Source organism: Monodelphis domestica, chromosome 1, assembly GCF_027887165.1.
Source record: "Monodelphis domestica isolate mMonDom1 chromosome 1, mMonDom1.pri, whole genome shotgun sequence".
In the NCBI taxonomy this organism is placed as follows: Eukaryota; Metazoa; Chordata; class Mammalia; order Didelphimorphia; family Didelphidae; genus Monodelphis; species Monodelphis domestica.
In genome coordinates, this window is record NC_077227.1 from 424,715,428 (window position 1) to 424,735,211 (window position 19,784).

Sequence of the window (19,784 nt, forward strand, 5' to 3'; positions counted from 1 at the left end):
CATTAATAAACCTCGAATATAATATTTTTATTATCGAGATTAAATTTTAACTTTTACAACTACTCTCAGCAATGCAATGACCTGTAACAATCCTTAAAGACTCATGGCAGGGAATGCTATCCACCTCCAGAGAAAGAACTGCTGGAGTTGTATTTCACATCAGTGTATTTTTGGTTTTATTTTGGTGTTTGGGTTATGACTTTGCTCATGCAACAACGACCAATATGGAAGTATGTTTTGCATGCCAATAAAAAGATGAATAAAAATAAAAAGACTTTCCCCTAACCAAGAATCTTCTATCTTGTATTCCTCATGTTGCCTGAAAGAAGGTTGTTAGAGGCTGTAGAATGACTTCCATCTGTGCCATCACAAGGCAATTTCCACCTCCTGCTGCCAGATTGATCTCCCAAACTGGATGTGAAGAACCTTGGGGCAATGATAAATAACCTTCCCTTTGACTTAAGCCTTCTGTCTCTTGCTGTGCCAATACCTTGAGGGAAGAGGAAAGTCAGAGGGGAGTAAGACTTTAAACTCTTGTTCAGGTAAGATGTCCATCTTGTGCTATGCAGTTTCCTATCTAATTTCCAGTCTCTGGAAGAAAAAAATAGAGAAAGTACATCTCCATCCTAACCATCTCCAAACTTGTGTTGTCTCCAGCCCCAGCTCCATTTTGATGAACTCCAGCTTCCTCTGAAAAGAGTGATGCCTTCTACTCAACGATGAATATTCATACTCTACACATCCCAGGGATTCTGAACCTCTGAAGATGACTATACAAACTCCATTCCCCAACTCCCACCATCTGGTTGCTTTTTCTCATTCTCCTCAATCTTGTGACTCCAAAATTCTAATCAAATGCCATTCACACCTTTCCACGGTGTCCTTTGGAATGCCAGTTCCATAAGCAACAAACTTCCCCTCATCCCAAACATTTTCTTATCCCATTTTTTCCATTTTCTAACTCTGAATGAAACCTGATACTGCCTTCTGGCCACCCTTTCCAGTACTGGCTACACCTTCAATCATTCTCCTCAACTCACTAGTCAAGGTAAGTGAGTTGGAATACTCCTTGTTCCTCATTACCAATTCCAGGTTTCAAAGGAGAAGTTATTGAGGGATAGAAGAATTATTTGAGGTTCAATTTATACCTTTTGTTGTTTTTCAGTCATTTCAGTTGTGTACAACTCTTTGTAATTTCATTTAGGATTGTCTTGGCAAAGATAATAGAACAATTTGCCATTTCCTTCTCCAGCCCATTTTACAGATGAGGAAACAGAAGCAAACAGGGATAAGTGACTTGCCTAGCATCATATAGCTAGTTAGTATCTGAGGCCAGATTTCAACTCAGGTCATTCTGACTACAGGCCTAGAATCTATACATTGTGCCACCTATCTGTCCACAGTCTATATTCACCACCCAGTCAAAATTCTTTTAGCTGCTACCTATAGATTGGGGTGGGGATAATTTTCCTTCCTTCCTCAATGAGTTCAGGACCTAGCTCACAATTTTTCTATTTTATCCTACTCTAGTCCTCATACTTACGGATTTCAAAATATATATTGATTATATCAAACACTTTACTCATTTCCTCAATCTGCTCACTTTCAATGACTTGCTCAACTATCCAACTTTAGTCACACACAAAAACGTTCCTACCCTTGATCTTACTATTGCCTACAAATCCACCACCTCTATGTTCAAGCCTTCAAAAATCTTCTTTTCACTCCCAAATCCCTTTACCTTTTCCTACCAAACTCTTTTTTTGCCCACATCATGACCTTTGGTGCCTTGACCCCTCAATTCTCTTCAATTCATTAGTCACTCACGTTCTCCCCAACTTGCCCCTTTGGTGAACCAGTTCAACTCTACATTATCCTCTTGAATGCCTAGCTCCTTTATCATATCCTTGAATGTGTCTTGCCAAAACAGCATTGGATTAATTTCACCATCTGCCATCTTCACCCATACACATATGCAAGTGAAGGAAGGAAGAGAAAATCATTCAACCATTCTGATACCATCCATTACACATTTGTGTTATACAACCTCAATAAGGTCCTCACTATAACTCATGATCTCTATCATACATCCATTATCAAATCATTATCCTACTCTTCACAGACTTTCCAAACCTTTTCATCCCTCCTCAGAACTCCCATAATTCTCTCACCCTTACTCTCTCAGCTGAGAACCTTGCCTTATATTTTACAGAAAAAACTAAGGCTATTTTCCATGAACTTCCTCCTCTCTCTTCTTCCTTATCACACATCACTCATATACCTTCTGCTACTATCTTCTCCTTCATCCCTGTCTCATATGAAAAGGTGAACTTTCTTATTAAAGGAAACCTCTCTACCAGCACAAGCAATCCCATTCTATTCTGTCTCCTATAACAGACTGCCCTATCTACTATCACCATTTTATTATTTATTTTCAATCTCTCTCTGGCTCTTTTCCCATTGCCTACATATATCACTATGCTTTTCTCAAATTAAATAAAAAACCCTCACTTGATTTCATCCCCACTATCATCCTACATTTCTTCTACTCTCTGTGACTAAGTTCCTTAAAAAAGTCATCTACATTAAATGCTTCCACTTTCTCATCTATTCTCTTCTTAATCCCTTATAACCAAGCTTCTAACATCATGATTCCACTGAAATTGTTATCTTCAAAGTTATCAAAGATCTTTTAGTTGCCATATCCAATGGCCTTTCCTCAATCCATATCCTCCTCAACCTCTCTACAGCCTTGAACATTGTTGATCACCCTCTTTTCCTTGATACTCTCTTCTTTCTAGGTTTCTATGATACCTCTTTCTCCTGGTTTGCCTTTTATTTGTCAAACCACTGCTCCTTCTCAGTCTCCTCTGATAGATCCTCTTCCAGATCATACTTTCTAGATGGAGGTTTCCCACAGGGTTCTGTTTTTGGCTCTTTTCTCTTTTACTATATATGACTTCACTTAGTGATCTTATTTTCTCTTTGCTGACAATTCTTAATTGAACCTATCTTTCACTAACCCCTTTGATGACTCTAATCTTGCATGCCCAATGTCCTCCTTGACATCTCGAATTGGATGTCTCATAAACATCTTAAAATCAGCAGGTCAAAACTAAATTCATCTTCCTCCTTACACTTTCCCCCATTTAACTTCCCTATTACTATAGTGGGGGACACGAACCTCTCTGTTCCTCAGGTTTCCAATATAGGGGTCAACCTCAATTCATCACTATCTCTTACCTTTCTGATCCAATCTTTTGTCAAGGTCTGTTACTCTCATCTTTGTCAAATATGCCTCTTTCACTTGCCAGACACTGCTACTATTCTGGTGGAGGTTGTTATTATCTCACACTTAAGACTATTATAATAACTTATAGGTGGACCTGTCTGCCTCAAATCTTTCTCAAGATACATCCAATTAACCACCAAAATGGTTTTCCTAAAGCATAGATCGAACCATTTCTTCCACTGGCCCCCCCATTCAAGAAACTGCAGTGGCTCACTGTCACTTCCAGAACCAATTAGAAAGTCTATTTGGCATTGAAAACACTTTATAACTTTGCCTCTTCCTACATCTCCAGTCTTCTCATTCTTTACTCCTCACTACATACTCCTTAATTCTCTGATCTAGTGACATTCTCCAGGCTGTTCCATGAATAAGATACTCCATATCTCTTGGCTCTGGGCATTTTATTTGCCTGTCTCCCATGTCTCAAATGTTTTCCCTCCTTGTCTCTCTATGTCTCCTGGCTTCCCTGGTTTCCTTTAAGTCCTCAAAAAAACTCCACCTTCTGTAGGAAGTCTCTCCCAAACCTTCTTAATTCTAGAGGCTTCCTTTTGTTATTTAATATATATTCTGTATATTGCTTGTTTAAGCATGTTTGTTTGTTTGCTGTATCTGACATTAGGCTGTGAGCTTCTTGAGGGTAGGAGCTGTCTTTTGTCTCTTCTTATACCCCCTGCATTTAGTGCAATGCTTGGCACATAAGTAGGTCCTTAATAAATATTTATTTACTAACCATATACATCAAAATTCTTATTAATTATTGATATAAGTATAGTCAATCTTCAACATTTGAAAGTTTCACTTTTATAACTTCAAGCATTTGAGTGATTTTATTAGTAATCTAATTTTTCACTTTCCTCTTGGCAACTACACACATCCGTAGCTGTGCACAGTAGAGAGAAAAAAAATGATAGTTGTAATGCATACACGTTTGTAGACAGACTGGTATCCTAATAAGCACTTCAGTAGTCTTGTTCACCTTAACTTATTAAGAGCTCCCAGTGCACTTACTGCATATTTTCAATGTAGTGCCAAGTCCCTTGGGCTCTAAGTTCAAGTGTGCAATGTCAGTGATGTGGCTTGGTAAGAAAATAAAGGTGACAGATAAACCTCATGCCAGAATGTCTGCAAGCTGCACTCAGCCACAAAAGATTACAGTTTTTGGCAGTCCTGGGAACCTTGCCCCCTATTTCCCATAGATTTAATATAACAACATTTGTGTTTTTTACTTTTGTGCCATTTTCCAGGAATAACCATGTTACTTTTTGTTACTACTTGTATGTGACTTATTATTGTAACACCATTAGTTACTGATATGAGTAGTGATGACAACAATTATTACCAATAATTCACATCTACATAGTACCTCCTATAAAGACATCTGTTTTATAACTCAATTTATTTCAAAAAGCATTTATTAAGCACAGGTGTAGATAATGGGAAGAGTATGAATTTTTAAGTCAGAAGGCTTGGATTCATATTTTACCTCTGGCTCTTACTATCTATGATTTTGGGTAAGTCAATTAAACTTTCTAGGCCTCTGTTTCCTCAACGGTAAAATAAGATTGAGTCAAACTTTTGATGGATGATGAAGCCTTGATTTATGATCCTAGATGTAATATCCTACATTAGATACTTGGGATACTAAGGAAAAAAAAAACCAGTTTTTGCTCAAGGAATTTATATTCTTCTTGGAGACAGTGGGCTATAGGCTATATCAATGAGACAGATAAATAAATAAAACTTGAGGAGAGTGAGAGTAGGTAGGAGTAGAAGACAGATCAAGAAATGTTCACCAAAAAAGATAGCATTGGAGATGGGCCTTGAAGGAAGTGAGGAATTCTCTAAGAAATGGTAGAACATATGCACTGCAGATATTAAGGACTGACTGCTTCTTCAAAGGAATAGAGATGGGAGATAGAATTCCAAATTTGCTTACCAGTTAATGGGTCAGTTTGGCTGGAATGTGTGGTACATGAGATTGATTAATGTGAAGTTAACATGAAAAGTTAGGCTGTGATCCATTGCCCAGACAAGGAGTTGGTATTTCATTTTTGAGTCAATAAGAGCTACTAAAACTCTTGAACTACTCAGGCAGGCACTACTCTAAAAATTATTATAAAGAAAGACAAAAAAAAAGAGTCCCTCCTCTTGAGGAAGGAGTTCACAGTCTAATGGAAGTGATAATATGGCAACAATTCTGTATAAACAGGACATATACAGGCTGAGTAGGAGATAATTTCAGAAGAAAATTTCTAAGATTAAGGAAAACTGGGAAAGACTTCTTGCAGGAGTGGGGCTTCACCTGAGACCTGATGGGAGCCAGGGAGGCTTGCAGGCAAAGATAGGGAGATGGACAGTTCCAAGCACAAAGCAATAGCTAGTGAAAATTCACAGCCAGGAGAAGTAGAGTGTTGCATACAAAGAATGGCAAGGAAACTGGTGTCAATGGAAAACAGATTTACATCTGCTGGGAAAAAGAAATTTTCTGAAGAAAGACAATAAGTTCAGTTTTGGACATACTGAGTTTAAGATGTTTGAGATATCCAGTTTGAAATATCAAGTAGGGAGTTGGAGATATGAGACTGAAGGTTAAGAGAGAAGTTAGTGTTCAACAAATTCATCTGGAGTCATCTGCATAGAGATGGTAATTGGATCCATGGAAACTGATGAGATCACTCATAGTTATGAGGGGAGAGCTGGCTGATGATCCAGAAAAGAAAAAAGAGAAGGAAGAGTAAGAGGGAAGGACAAGAAGCAAGAGAGAGCAGAATTTTGAAAGCTAAGAGAGAAAAGTATATCCAGGAGTAATTACAACCACCCAATAATGTAGTGGATTTTTTTAAATCTCCATTTTACAAATGAGGAACCTAGCTCAGAGAGGAAAGGATGTGGTTTCAAGTCCTATGAATAGATCAAGATGAGATTCAAGGCCTATGACTCCAAACCAATATGTCTATGTTTGTGATATTGAGTTTTTCAGTTAAATAAAAAAAATTTGTCATGTTGAGGCCCTATTACCCTAGATGTTTTTAATGAAAAAAAAATCATAAAGGATTTCCCTTGAGATTTGTATGAACTGATGCAGAACAAAGTTAATAGAACCAGAAGAGCAACCTTTATAATAAAAATATTATTGTAAAGACCACAACACTGAAAGATTTAAGAATTTTGATCAGTGCAATAATCAGTTATGATTCCAAAGGATTCATAATGTAGCATGCTATATAACTCTTATATGCTACATAAAAAGGGAAATGTACACAAAGGCGAAGGGCTCAGAGTGCAGACACACATTTTTTTTTTAACATAACCCAATGTGGGATTTTGTTATGCTTAATCATTCATATACATCACAACAATTAATCTTTCTTTTTCAATGATAGGGGAGGGATAGGGTAAGGGTGGAGAGAAGTGGGAGGGAAAGTTGGATTTTTGCTACTTAAATTTTTTAATAAAAAGAAAAGACTTCCCTTTTAACATTTCATTTTGTCATATGTCCCCAGCACATATAAGTAGTATGATATTATTATCTTCGTTTCATAGGTAAGGAGGCCTTTTCTAATGGTATATTCTCACTATCATCAGACTCTAGTTCCAGGGTTCTTTCTACTATTTCTTGATGCCTCCTATATAAATGGCCCAACATTTATAGAGCATTATTGGACCATAACTATGACCTGGTAAGTATGTCCACACTGTCTACAATTTCCTAGCTATTCTCAGAATCTATATAAAAAGTGCAATTTCTACCTGAATGCAATTATTCTGTGTTTTGAATTAATCCAAGCATTTGCTAACAGGAACTACAATTTACCAATATCTAGCTGTGAAGTCCTACTAAGAAGAAAAACTAGAGAAAAAATGAAAATGGAAGGCTTTTGTTCACTTTTTCTTAAACTATTTAAAAAATAAATATAACAAAAATCTACAACCCAACACAGAGACCTAGATTCTTGAAATTAAAGAAGCGAAACATGATCTAGTTGTACCATTGCTGGTTCATTTGACAGAAAAACTAGTTTTTTTGAGAGACTGAAAAATGTTGCTTTCTTTCTCTGTTAATAAGCAATCGTGATTTTTCTACCAGGGTTTGGGCTTGCCAATTCTTTCAGGAAGCCATCCTTGATCACAGATAATAAGTGGAGAATAATCATTGAGAACTAGGACTTCTCATGACAAATCCAGAGAGACTGTCAAAGAACAGAATTCCACTCTGTATAAGAATCCCTGAAAAAAAAATCATAGATATTTACCCTATGGCAGCTACATGTCACAGGGGATAGAATGCTTGCCCTAGAGCCAGGCTGACTCATCTTCCTGAGTTCAAATTCAGACTCAGATACACTAGCTGTGTGATTCTGGGCATGTCACTTAACCCTGTTTGCCTTAGTTTTCTCACCTGTAAAATTAGCTAGACAATGAAATGACAAACCATTCTGTTATCTCTGCCAAGAAAATTCCAAACGGGGTCACAAAGAGTCAGACACAAATGAAAAGACTGAACAACAAGAGGGAAAAAAAAGAGATGTAGGTGGCGCATTATAGCTGTCTCCAAATATCTGAAGGGCTATCTTAGGAAAGAGGGATTAGACATGTTGTTTGGCACCAGAGTACATGGCTAAGAGGAATAGCTATAAATTACAGGAGGCAAGACTTCAGCTTTATATGTTCCCAAAGTAGTATAGGTGACATCAGAAAGTAATAGGTTCACTATCCCTGAAAGGTCTTGAATCCGACACTATGTAGCTTCTTGCCAGAAAAGCAGTAGATGAGATCCTTGCTTAAACAGGAGTTGTGCTAGCTAAAGTCTTTTTCAACCTCAAGATTCCATTATTCTAGTGTTTTAAGTATTCCAAGTTTCTCTCTGAAACAAAGATCCATCTTCTTAACATTAATGTTCTTGTGAGGATATATGCTGGGAGACATAGATTATCAATCTCTGAAGAATTGAAAATTGCAAATCACTCAACTGGAAATCAAACACCTGCACATAAATTGTATAAAAAGCATCAACAAAGTATGCAATCATCAAAGCAGATGAGTTAGTCACATTGTGAGGGCAAAGGATAACAGGAGGAGCCAATATACTCCACTGGTTACCTCTCAATAAGAACAGATTGAGAAGTCCTCTGCATAGAACCTTTGGGGAGGAATTGAGAGAAGACTACATCAAGCAAAGGTGTGAACACGTTAAGTTCTATCCCATTGGAAAGAGCACCCACACTGATGGGGTTACAGAGGCACTACAATGGCACTCTAGATTTTATTTTATACCTATTAAATACATTTAAAGGTCTATTCTCTAAACTTAGATTTACATGAACTCTCAGCTTTAAGCACAATCTTATAATTAGTGATGGGAAAGAGACCAATTTATTCTGAGAACCCTGTGGAATTAATCATATATTTCTTGGGAGCACTGAGGGGCCCTGGGGTTTTGTTCCCATGTGAACCTCCTACACCCACCATTGCTAAGAATAGGTTAATGCAAAAAGCCAAATTCAAATATTTCAGGTGGGGTGTGAAAAACGAGAATATAAGTGAGAAGGGTGGGAAAGAAAGGATAAGGAGAAAGAAAGAACATAGTAAAGTACTTTAACACTCAAAAATAAAATTTTAATAAAAACTCCTACCTCCTCAGCATCAAAAGGGTCATTTGAACTCTGATTTTGGAATACCAAGTTGAGAGAATTACACTTACGAGCACATATCTTAGAAAATAAAAAGGGACCGAAGGGAAAATACCATCATAGAACACATAATTTTTTTAAATTGGAAGAGAACTCAGAAACAGTATGTTAGAGCCAAAAAAGAACTTTAAAACATAGAATGTTGGAGTTAGAAGACACCTAAAAATACAGAATGTAAGAAAACAGAGCACAGAATGTTAGTGTGACCTTAAAGGTCACAGAATTCAATCAATCAGAATTGGAACAGACTTCAAAGGTTACCTAGACCAATCCATATTTGAATCAGAATTCTTTGGTCATTCAGCCTCAATTGAAGTACTCTCAGTTGACAACCTTCTGAAGTAGTTCCTTCCCTTTTGTATTGCTCTTTTGGTTAGGAAGTTTTTTCCTTACATCAAACCTAATCTACCTTGGCCACATCCTCCCACAGCTCCTGGTTTTGTCTTCTGGGGATAAGCAAAACAATAAAACCCCTCTGAGATGATAGCCCTTCAAATAAATTGAGTCAGCCTCTAAGTCTTCTCTTCTCCAACATTAAACATTCCAAGTGCATTCAAATGATCTCTGGGTGGCACCCAGCCACCTTCCTCTGAATATGTTGTGCTTCTTCCTTCTAAAATAAGGTACCCATCAGGGAACAAAGCACATCAGACAGGTTATGCCCAGGGAAGAGCACAGTAGCACAATCCCCTTACTGTGCTGGTCACTGCTTCTATTAATTCACTGTAAGCCTGAATTAAAACATTTTTTTTGCTTCTGTGCCACACTCATTGTATTGCCTAGGAAACAGAAGCCCAGAAGTGACTCAAAGTCATACAATATATCTGTGCCATAGACAAGAGTATGACCCTAAGACTCCTGTCCCACAAGTTAGTATATTCCTATATCCCCTTTCTTCAACTCTACTTTTCACGAATTATTAAAGTAGGCTAACCATTACAAGACAATTTCAGAATACCACTGATTTTTATAAAGAATGCTAGTGTGTAATTTCCTTTAAAAGGAGCTCTGTCTCTTAAGGTACTCATATGGCTTAGGTAACATTATTTTCATATTTTTGTATATTGTATGATTTCTGTACATCTGCTAGAATGGCATCTATTAGAGATGGAACCAATATAAAGAAAATATAATTTTCAAGACCGTGTTTTCTTTCAAGGAATTCAAATTTGAATTCAACATATATTAACTCCCTGATAGATATGGGCCATTACACTAGGCACTGGGGAAAATACAAAATTTGAGAAATAGACAGCACTTTTCATCAGGGAGCTTACAAGCTGGTAGGACAATAAAATACTTTTCTGATGACCACAAAGTTGATAATCTTAAAATATAACTCCTTATTCACCAATGGCCATGTTTAGGATTTCTGTTCATAGAAATCAATAATGACATACTATGTTTATGGAAGAAAGTACCATGAATTCTCCTTATACAGTTATCTTTATCCAGAATTAGTCTCTTCTTACATGACAAAAATGCATTTTAAAATTAAAGGGAGTGTGAACATGTATGAGAAGGAGAAAGAAAGGAGGCAGAAGGAGAAAGATGCAGATCAAGGCAGTGGGGAGGAGCTAAGGAGCAGAGAAGAAAGGAGAGTGGAAGAAAGAATGCTTATATACAAGTAAAGGCAAGTAAGGGAGAAAGAGAATTTGTTGGAAGGTTATTACATTGTAAGGTTGCACTAGATGATCTCCAAAGAGTTTTCCAGTGCTAATGGTTTTATAGTATTTAAGGTTTGGAAAACACTTTTACGTATTTTATCTCATTTGGTCCTCCATAACAATTCTGAGAGGTAGTTGCTGTTATTATCCCCATTTTATAGGTGAGGAAACTGAGAATGAGGGAAGTGAAGTGACTTGTTCAGAGTATTATCGCTATTAAGTGTCTGAGCCAGAAAGTTAACTTTTCCCCCCGATTTACTTTGTTCCATCTACTACACCACCTAGCTGTTACCTAGGGGAACATTTAATTTATAATAAAATATCTACTAGGCTAGTGATAAATGAAGCCTCTACCCGTATATGATCTGTTTTCAAGTTATAAGAAATCACAATTCATGTTTCATTCTCAACAACAATTTTGAGAGTCATAAAAATGGTTAAAAAGTCTCTTCATGGTTTAGCTTTTTCTAAACTTTTATGAACATCTGCCACATTCATTTTGAAGTTTAAAAAAATTCTGGCACATATGCAAAGGCATAATAAGGTGCCTATAGCTTTTGAGAAGAATTAACAAGACAGTCAAAAATAAGTCTTTTTAAATCCTTTGCTGAACTGCTAGTGAGAATGACAGTGTAAGAGAGGATGAATCTTCTCTCTTTATGCTTTCTGGGGAATAGCAACAAAAACCTTCATTCATTCATTCAATAACAATTTACCAAGAACCTATAATGTGCAATGAATAATGATGTTAGATATGCAAAAATAAAATAAGGAATGATCCCTTGCCCTCAAGAAACTTAGCTAATATAACACAGAACATGATAAATATGTATAACAATTACAATGTGTGAGGTTCAAAAGACAGAGAGATCAACTCCAAATGGAAACACTAGGGAAGGCTTCCCCAAAGGAGGCAGTGTCCAAAAAAGGGCTTTGGGGGATGGATTGGAATTGACAAGAGGAAGAGGTCTTTGTGGGGGTTGGGTTTAGATTCCAAATATACAAAAATATTTCACTGGGTAGTGTACACACAGGAAGGAAAAAAAAAAAAGATGTTAATGAGTGAGTCCTCTTCAGTTGGAAATTCAAGAATATTAAAGGGAATAGGGGGCAATAAAATTAAAGAGATGGTTGGAGCCAGATTGTATGAAGTTGTAAAGAGACTCACAGAATGTTATAAGTGGATGGGATCCTAAGAATCATCTAATCCAACTCTCTCTTTTTACAGATGAGGCAATTGAAGCCAAAGAGATAGGGACAAGTGACTTGTCTAAGTTCATGCATTTTGTGAGTGGCAGAGATTGGGATGAAATATGTCTTCAAACTTAGTCCTGAGCTTTTCCTACTATGCCATTTATCCCTCTAGAAGACTTAGAGGAGATATGGTTTTTACCTTTGGATATCTATCTTGTAAAAGAGAGATTAAAATTGCTCTTCTTGATTCCAATGGTAGACTTGGGAATAATGTGTTTAGTAAATTTTAAAGAAGCATGTCAGCTTAATAATTTAACAATAAGTTCAGCCCAAAGACAGAATGACCCAAATATTTTCCTGGGAAATAAGAGAGGATTCTTGCTCAGAGAGGGGTTTTACTAGATGCACTCTGGGGTCCTTTTTAGCTCTGAGATTCAATGATTCATCATTGTGTCATAGAAGGAAAATATTAGACTTAGAATCAAGAGACCTCAGTTTGAAGAGCAATTCTGCTATTTATTGTTTATATAACCAGAGGTAAGTGACTTCGATCTGTGGGCCTGAATTTTCTCATTTGGAAAAAGAAGGAGCTGGATTAGATGAATCCAAAGACCTCATTAAACACTAAATCTTATGACCAGAGGGTGTCTTTTAAATTCTTTAATTTTTAATATTTTTTCACTCAAATTCTTAATGATATTCTTTTTACTGTAGCTTTGATTCCACCTGAGCTCTTAGAAATCAAAAGACCGAAAAGAAAAAAGTTCAGTACAATACAATCTGAATACATAATCTGTGACAGTCCATAAACCCTACACTTTATATACCCAGGGCTGGGTGATGACAGAAAGGCAGAGTTAACAGAATGTGGGAGCCACATGGCCAGCCTGTCAATTTAGAAATTGGAGCAGATTTTTAATGGTCTATTTTGATCGAGATTCTCAATGTCAAACCAACAGGTTTTCTGATAACCAACTCTTTTCGTTTCGTAAGCACAATAGCACTGTGTGCAACAAATAGTGAAGAAGCAGGTGGTCCCAGTTGACCTAGAGTGAATTGAACAGAAAAGAAGAGGCCACATTTCCTTCAAGACAAGAAAAGCTTTACCACTGGGAGAAGCAGTTTCCTATTCTCCCCTCCCCTGAGAACTCATCTCCTCTGTGAAAAAAAAGGCAAGCCTGGAACTTTGCTCTCAGAGACTAATATACAGCAAAAAGAACTCTATGGGCATGCAATGTCCCTACCCAAATGATATAAGTGCAGAAGCTGAGGACGCATGAAGAGGAGGAAAGCACAGGAGATTGACAGGTTTGAGTCCTGACGTGGTCACTTATTTGACCCAAAGCATGAAATTTAACTTCCTTTGGTCCCTATTTTCTCATCTCTAAAATGAGGAGAATGGATCAGATGACCTCATTAGCCTTTCTGAATAACAATGTCAAATAGATGAGTAGGGATAGGAACTTCAGTACTCTTAACACCAAGTTGGAAATGTTTTTGGTTATACCACAAATGTTAAGGTAGCTTCTAGCTCTGATCATTACCATCCTTGGTTTACTTTAGTTTTAACATTATAAGATTTATGTTCTAAAGTTTCTTTCACCTCTAGCATTATGTTTAAATGTCCCTTACTCTAAAAGTCAATGGTTCTATCCTTTCAGTTGTAAAGTCGAGATTTTGGCTACAAGAGGAGAATGCACAAGCTGGTTCTTTATTAAAGGCAGGTGGACTAGTATTTGCCCAAAGCTTGGAATATTCCCTGAAGACCTTTTCTGCCCTCCAAGTCCCTGGAGCCTCACCTGAGAAAATTTACCATTCCCCAAATGAATGAAAGACAGAAAACAATAACCAAGTGGGAAAGAATCTTAGCTGAATGCTCAGCTCTGTCATCAAGGGAGGAGGACAGAGCCTGAGGTGTTGCTTGTATGAGTTCCCATATGTTAAGTTGTGAATACAGATACCCAGTCTATTCTGATGCCATGCAGAAACAGGAGGAAACCAAACCACAGAGCAAGAAATTTCCAGAGAAAGCAAGCCAACTTACCTCCATTAGACTTAAATGTATTCCTATGAGGTAGGGCATGGGAGCACTGTGAAGAGAAACAAAGACAAACAGCTGTTTTAATGTCTGTTGCATCCGCCTGAAAATTACAGACGGTTAAATATTTGCAGAAAAACTGTTTTAATAAACGTATGCACAGTTACATTTTCTTTCACAACAAAAATCCTAATATGACATTATGTTCCCGAGCTGAGAAGCTTCACAGGGATTTTCAAAATGTTTGCAGCCTGGGAATGATAGCACACGCCTGTAATAAAAATGGCAGTTGAGTAACAAGGCTTGAAATGCAGGAATTAACCACAAGCTGGAATGGGAAAAGGGTTATATCTTCCATTATTGCACTCATTGAGGTCTTGCACAGGTACCACCTTCTCAATGAAACTTTCCTGGACAATCCCAGTTAAAAGGGCTCCTCCTGACCACCCTAGACTTTTTTTTAGATCTCTCTGTGTAACGATAGCTTCTATGCACTGTGATCTAATGAATAACACAGCTATGCGTGTGTGTTTTTGGATCACTAGATTTAGCCTTTTTACAATTGAGTAAACTGAAAGGAATCTTTCAGTTATAAAGTTTGAGATGGTTTGATCCAACCTTCTTTTACAGATCAGTAAACAAGCCCAGTGAGATGAAGTAACTTCATCCATCTCTTTACAAGACTCTCACCTGATCCTTCCATCTATTCTATTGTCCTATCTCTTCTGCCCTTTGTAGCTAAACTCCTCAAAAAGGTGGTCTATAGTAAATGCCTGTACTTTCTCTCGTCTCACTTTCTTCTAAACCTCTTACAATCCTCCTTCTGATCTAAACTACTCTCTACAAAGTTACTAATGTGTGGAGTTAGAAATCAGTGTGTTATTCTCAAATTATTAATAGTTTTTAATAACTCAAGGTAATAGTAAATTAGTAAAGCTGATTTCCCACCCCCTCCCCCATCCATTTCTCTTCAAGGTCCCCTCTACAAGATAACCCCACCCCATTCTTCCTGTAGGTTGGAGTTTGTCTGGGAACTTGCGCCATGGCAGTGATGGCAAACCTTTGGCACAGGTGTCAAAGGTGGCACATAGAGCACTCTCTGTGGGCACACGGCCCCCCTCCCTAATCCAGAGTCAATTACTAAAAAGGCAGAGGGACTTGGGTGGAACTGTTCCCCTCCCCTCTCCACTGCACCTGATATTTTTTCATATCCCCTGCCCCTTTGCCCAGCACAACCCAATGGGAGTGCTTTCTCCCTCCCCTATGTGGGGTAAGGAGGTGGAGGAGCATACTCAGCATGTGGTAAGTCAAGAGTTTTTCTGTAAGTCACACAGTCAGTTGCCCTTGGATCCATACCCTGAGATGGGTTCAAGGGTTCCTTACTGCCCCCAGAATAATTTTTTTTATGGTCTATTTGGCATTTAAAGTCCTTTATAACCTAGTTCCATCTGACCTTCCCACTCTTCTTGGACCTTACTCTCTGAATCATATATACTTTTCAAACCAGTGACACTTACCTCCTGGATATTCTACAAACAAGGCACTCCATCTCTTATCTCTAGATATTTTCTCTGGTTGGAAAGAAAAATTTTCCCATGCTTGAAATTCTTTTCCTCCTCTGCTCTGACTACTGACATTTTGGCTTCCTTTAAGTCCCAACTAATATTCCATATTTTAGTGGAAACCTTCTCAATGTACTAGTGCCTTTCCTATTTATTATATATACATATATATATATATATATATATACATATATATATATTGCTTTGTTGAAATTTGTTTCCACGTTGTTTCCACCATTAGATTGTAAGGTTCTTTAGAGAAGAAACTATTTTTTGTATTCCCAGTACTTAGGACAATGTCTTGCATATGGTAGGTGTTTAACTGATTGACTGACTACATGCTCCTGAAGGTACAGGTTGAGTTGTTTTTATCCTTGTATCCTTATTTCAAATATGTGCCATAATGTCTGGTACATCTTAGGTGTTTAGTAAATATATACTGAATATGGAACACTCACTGCTCATTTGGAGCCTAACCATAGCCTGGATTGTTGCAAGCAGATGAACATTCTTACTCAACAGTCCAGGCAAGAGCTCTCACCAAGTGTTAGCTTCTGGATTAATAGAATATTAGTGCGGAAAGGAATTTCATTTTTTTTTGTGGTTTCTAATAAAACTTTATTCCTTTGTGTCCAATATTTTTCCTTATAAACATTATTTTTAAATATTTTTGAAATTCTTAAAAAATTTAATTAATTAATTTAGAAGATTTTTCCATAGTTACATGATTCATGTTCTTTCCCTCCACCCTCCCTTACGTCAACACACAATTCAACTGGGTTTTACAAGTATTGTTGATCAAGACCTATTTCCATATTATTATTATTTGTAATAGAGTGATCATTTAGAGTCTACATCCCCAATCATATCCCCATCGACCCATGTGATCAAGCAGTTGTTTTTCTTCTGTGTTTCTACTCCCACAGTTCTTCCTCTGAATGTGGATAGAGTTCTTTCTCATAAGTCCCTCAGAATTGTCCTGGATTATTGCATTGCTGCTAGTAGAGAAGTCTGTTACATTAGGTTGTACCACAGTATATCAGTCTCTGTGTACAACATTCTCCTGGTTCTTCTTTCATTCTGCATCAATTCCTGGAGGTCATTCCTGTTCGCGTGGAATTCTTCCACTTTATTATTCCTTTGAGCACAATAGTATTCCATCACCAACATATGCCACAATTTGTTCAGCCATTCCCCAATTAGGGGGCATCCCCTATTTTCCAATTTTTTGCCACCACAAAGAGCGTGGCTATGAATATTTTTTGGACATGTATTTTTTCTTATTATCTCTTTGGGGTACAAACCCAGCAGTGATATGGCTGGATCAAAGGGCAGCCAGTCATTTAAAGCCTAAAGCCTTTGGGTATAATTCCAGATTGCCCTGGAAGGAATTTCTGGTCAAAAAAAGCACTTAAAAATGTTTGAATGATTGTTGAATTGAAGATAAAGTTTGAACACAGAAGGTTAGCACACAAAAGAACTTAAAATATTAATTGTTATGGCTGGAAGAGACATTATCATAGACTGAGAATTTAGAATATAAGAATTTGGAAGGAACCTTAGAAAATAAAATGTTAGGAGTATAGGAAGTAAGAAAGGTGAAGAGACCTTATAGAATATCTAGTATGTTTATTTTTAGGTGGAAAAACAGATCTGGAGAGTTTAAATTACATTCTTAAAGAAAGTACTAGCCCCAGATCCTATACAAAGAGTAAAACAAGCTGAGACTAGAAATTCAAGCTGGCAGAAGAAAGGATAGCATAGGGCTCTATTATTCAAGTTTTATTAACCCATTTCTAGAGACAATCCTACTCTACAAGCTGGTCTATGTCAAATTTATGCTTTCCTCAAAAAAATTAAAAAAACCACTGTTTGCGGACAATAATTATAAACACCTACGTATATGGAACGTAACTGCCTTCAATCACAACAAACTGACTGTTTATCTTAATATTATATGGATATTGAATTCTTACCTAGATACAAGTCTTTCACAAAAAGGGCAGGATAATATAGCAAAAAGAAATGGAGCCTCATTTCCAATAAGTCACTTCAACAATTTTCAGTTCACCTAACTATAAAATGGAAATAATAATACTTAACAATACTAACTACCTAATAGGAATATTGTGAGGAAGGTATTTAAGTTGTAAAGTGATATTGAAATGGGAACTCTTGTTGTCAATCTTAGCCTCAGTTTCTTAATTTATAAAATGCAAAAAGAATCTTTTTTTTTAACCACCTATTTTGCAGGGTGTGTGGCAAGATTGCTGCTTTCTGGTTTGAAAATTATTAGAGAAATGGGATTCATCATCATCATTATTCTTGTTCTGAGCCTCAGTCTCTTCGTCTATAAAATTGGGAGGAAAGGATTTTGTAAGCTATAAAGCACTGCAAAAATTGGAGCTGTTACTGTTATTATCCAAACAACAACATCAATTTACAGCTGCACACAGATAAAAAACAAGTCTTTACACAAAAAACAGAACCTGAACCCCTTAAATAATAAATTAAATGTCAAACTAAAACAATTCCATTCAGAGTATAAAACACTCTTCTCGGGCCAATGTCTACAAATTTCTACAGCACTATTTCAAAAGGATGGAAACAGGGCCCTTATGGAACCTCCTCTGATTGGGAATCATTCCCCCAGAATGCTTTGGGTTTTTTTTTTTTCCTCAGAGCAATAGAAAAGAATCATATACTATAATGAAACTGAAAATGATTTTTCCTTTTTATTTAATCTAAAACTTTTTAATGAATCAAATAAGGTATCTAACTTTTTTCTGTACACATTCAACTTCTGTAATGGAGGCCTTCCAGGGGTAAGGGACTGTCTGATGATATATTTTATTTTTCCTCTTAAAGCATAAACTATTAGTTTAAAATGCCAGTTGTACAAATGCTCAAACTTCCTTATATGACTGGGTTCTGCTGTCCAACCTCTCCCCAGCATACTGTGTAACGAATGTGTTTCTAATTAAGTAGCTTCAGGAACACGACAGATTCAATGTCAGAAATACAAAGTCTGAACCCCTGGCAGGAAGTCTTAAGACGGCAAATGTCTCATCTCACAGAACTTTGGCTAATGTAATGAAAGGAAGCAAGAAGAGTGTGGAATTCCAGAACAGGGGCAAATTATTACTGTCTAGAAACAGTCTGCCAGTCAGTGTAAGAATTACCCAAATCTGTAAGAAGAACCAACCCTGCTGCATCAATTTCTCTATCTTTCATGTTTAATTGAAAAATAACCCAACAAGAATGAGTTTTAATTGAAATGTCAAAGAAAATTTACTTTGTTCAAATGAGTTTGTCTATAAAAATAGATTTTAAAAAGAACAGAATAAATAGTTTTCTATTAAATTAGGCAGTTTTCTGTGTGATTTAGTAATTAAGGTTTTCCTTCCAAATGCAGATAGCAATTCAGTGCAGCAGAAAGAGCCCAGATGCTTAGATCCTGCTAGAAATAAATCATTTGACCATGGACAAGTCATGCAATTTTTCTTGGCCTTGGTTTTCTTATTTAGCAATTGAGGATGAGCCAGATAACCTTAATCAATAAGCATTTAGGAAATACCTAGGATATGCCAGCTATTATATTAGGCACAAGGGATACAAAGTTAAAAATGTGATATTTCTTGCCCTCAACTTCCATAAAAGTAAGGGGAGCAAAATGTACATATATGCTATAAGAATATAGAAGATATCTACAAAATAAACAAAAGGCAATTGGGGAGCATTAGCTCATATGGAAGGAACAGGAAAGGTCTCATGAAAGAGGTGGTATGTGACATAACTTTGGAAGAAACTAAGTATTAAAAAGTGGAAGTAAGAAATGTACTCTATGCCTCGTAGGACAGGCTTGTTGAAAGCACAGTGATGAGAGAGGAAACAGGAAGCAGGCCAGTGTGATTGGTATGTTGAAACATGAAGAAGAAAATTTAATAAAGCTGGAAAGCAATGTGAAACCAAGTTGTGAAGGGCTTTTAAATGCCAAAAAGAGGAGCCTAATTTTGACTATAGAAGAAATAGGGAGCCATTGGGGATTGCTGAAGAAGGGAAAGACATGGTTGCACCTGTGCTTTAGGAAAGTCATTTTGTTAGGTAAGAATGACTTGGAAAGGGGAAAGAGAGCAGGGAAATCAATCAGTTGTCTACTGCAATAATCCAGGTGACTATTCTATATTTCAACATTCAGTTTTACCATCCTATGGTTTAATAATCTATGTTCTAGGATATTTTTTGAATATTATAAAATTTAAAATACAGAAGTTCTAAATAACATGTTTTTGTCTTTCTACAAAATCAAATTAATTTTAAAACAGGGAAGAAAATGCTTTC

The 19,784-nt window shown here is 36.8% G+C and overlaps 1 protein-coding gene across 6 annotated transcripts in view; it reads right to left on the bottom strand.

The window, feature by feature from the left end:
* The window catches only part of DENND1A (DENN domain containing 1A), a 728,196-nt gene that overhangs the window by 266,267 nt on the left and 442,145 nt on the right, over positions 1–19,784 (bottom strand). For all 6 annotated transcript variants that reach the window (XM_007474630.3, XM_007474629.3, XM_007474632.3 and 3 more), the window contains one exon: positions 13,888–13,933. In XM_007474630.3, coding sequence (XP_007474692.2) covers positions 13,888–13,933 — 46 coding nt within the window. The remainder of the gene's footprint in view (positions 1–13,887; positions 13,934–19,784) is intronic.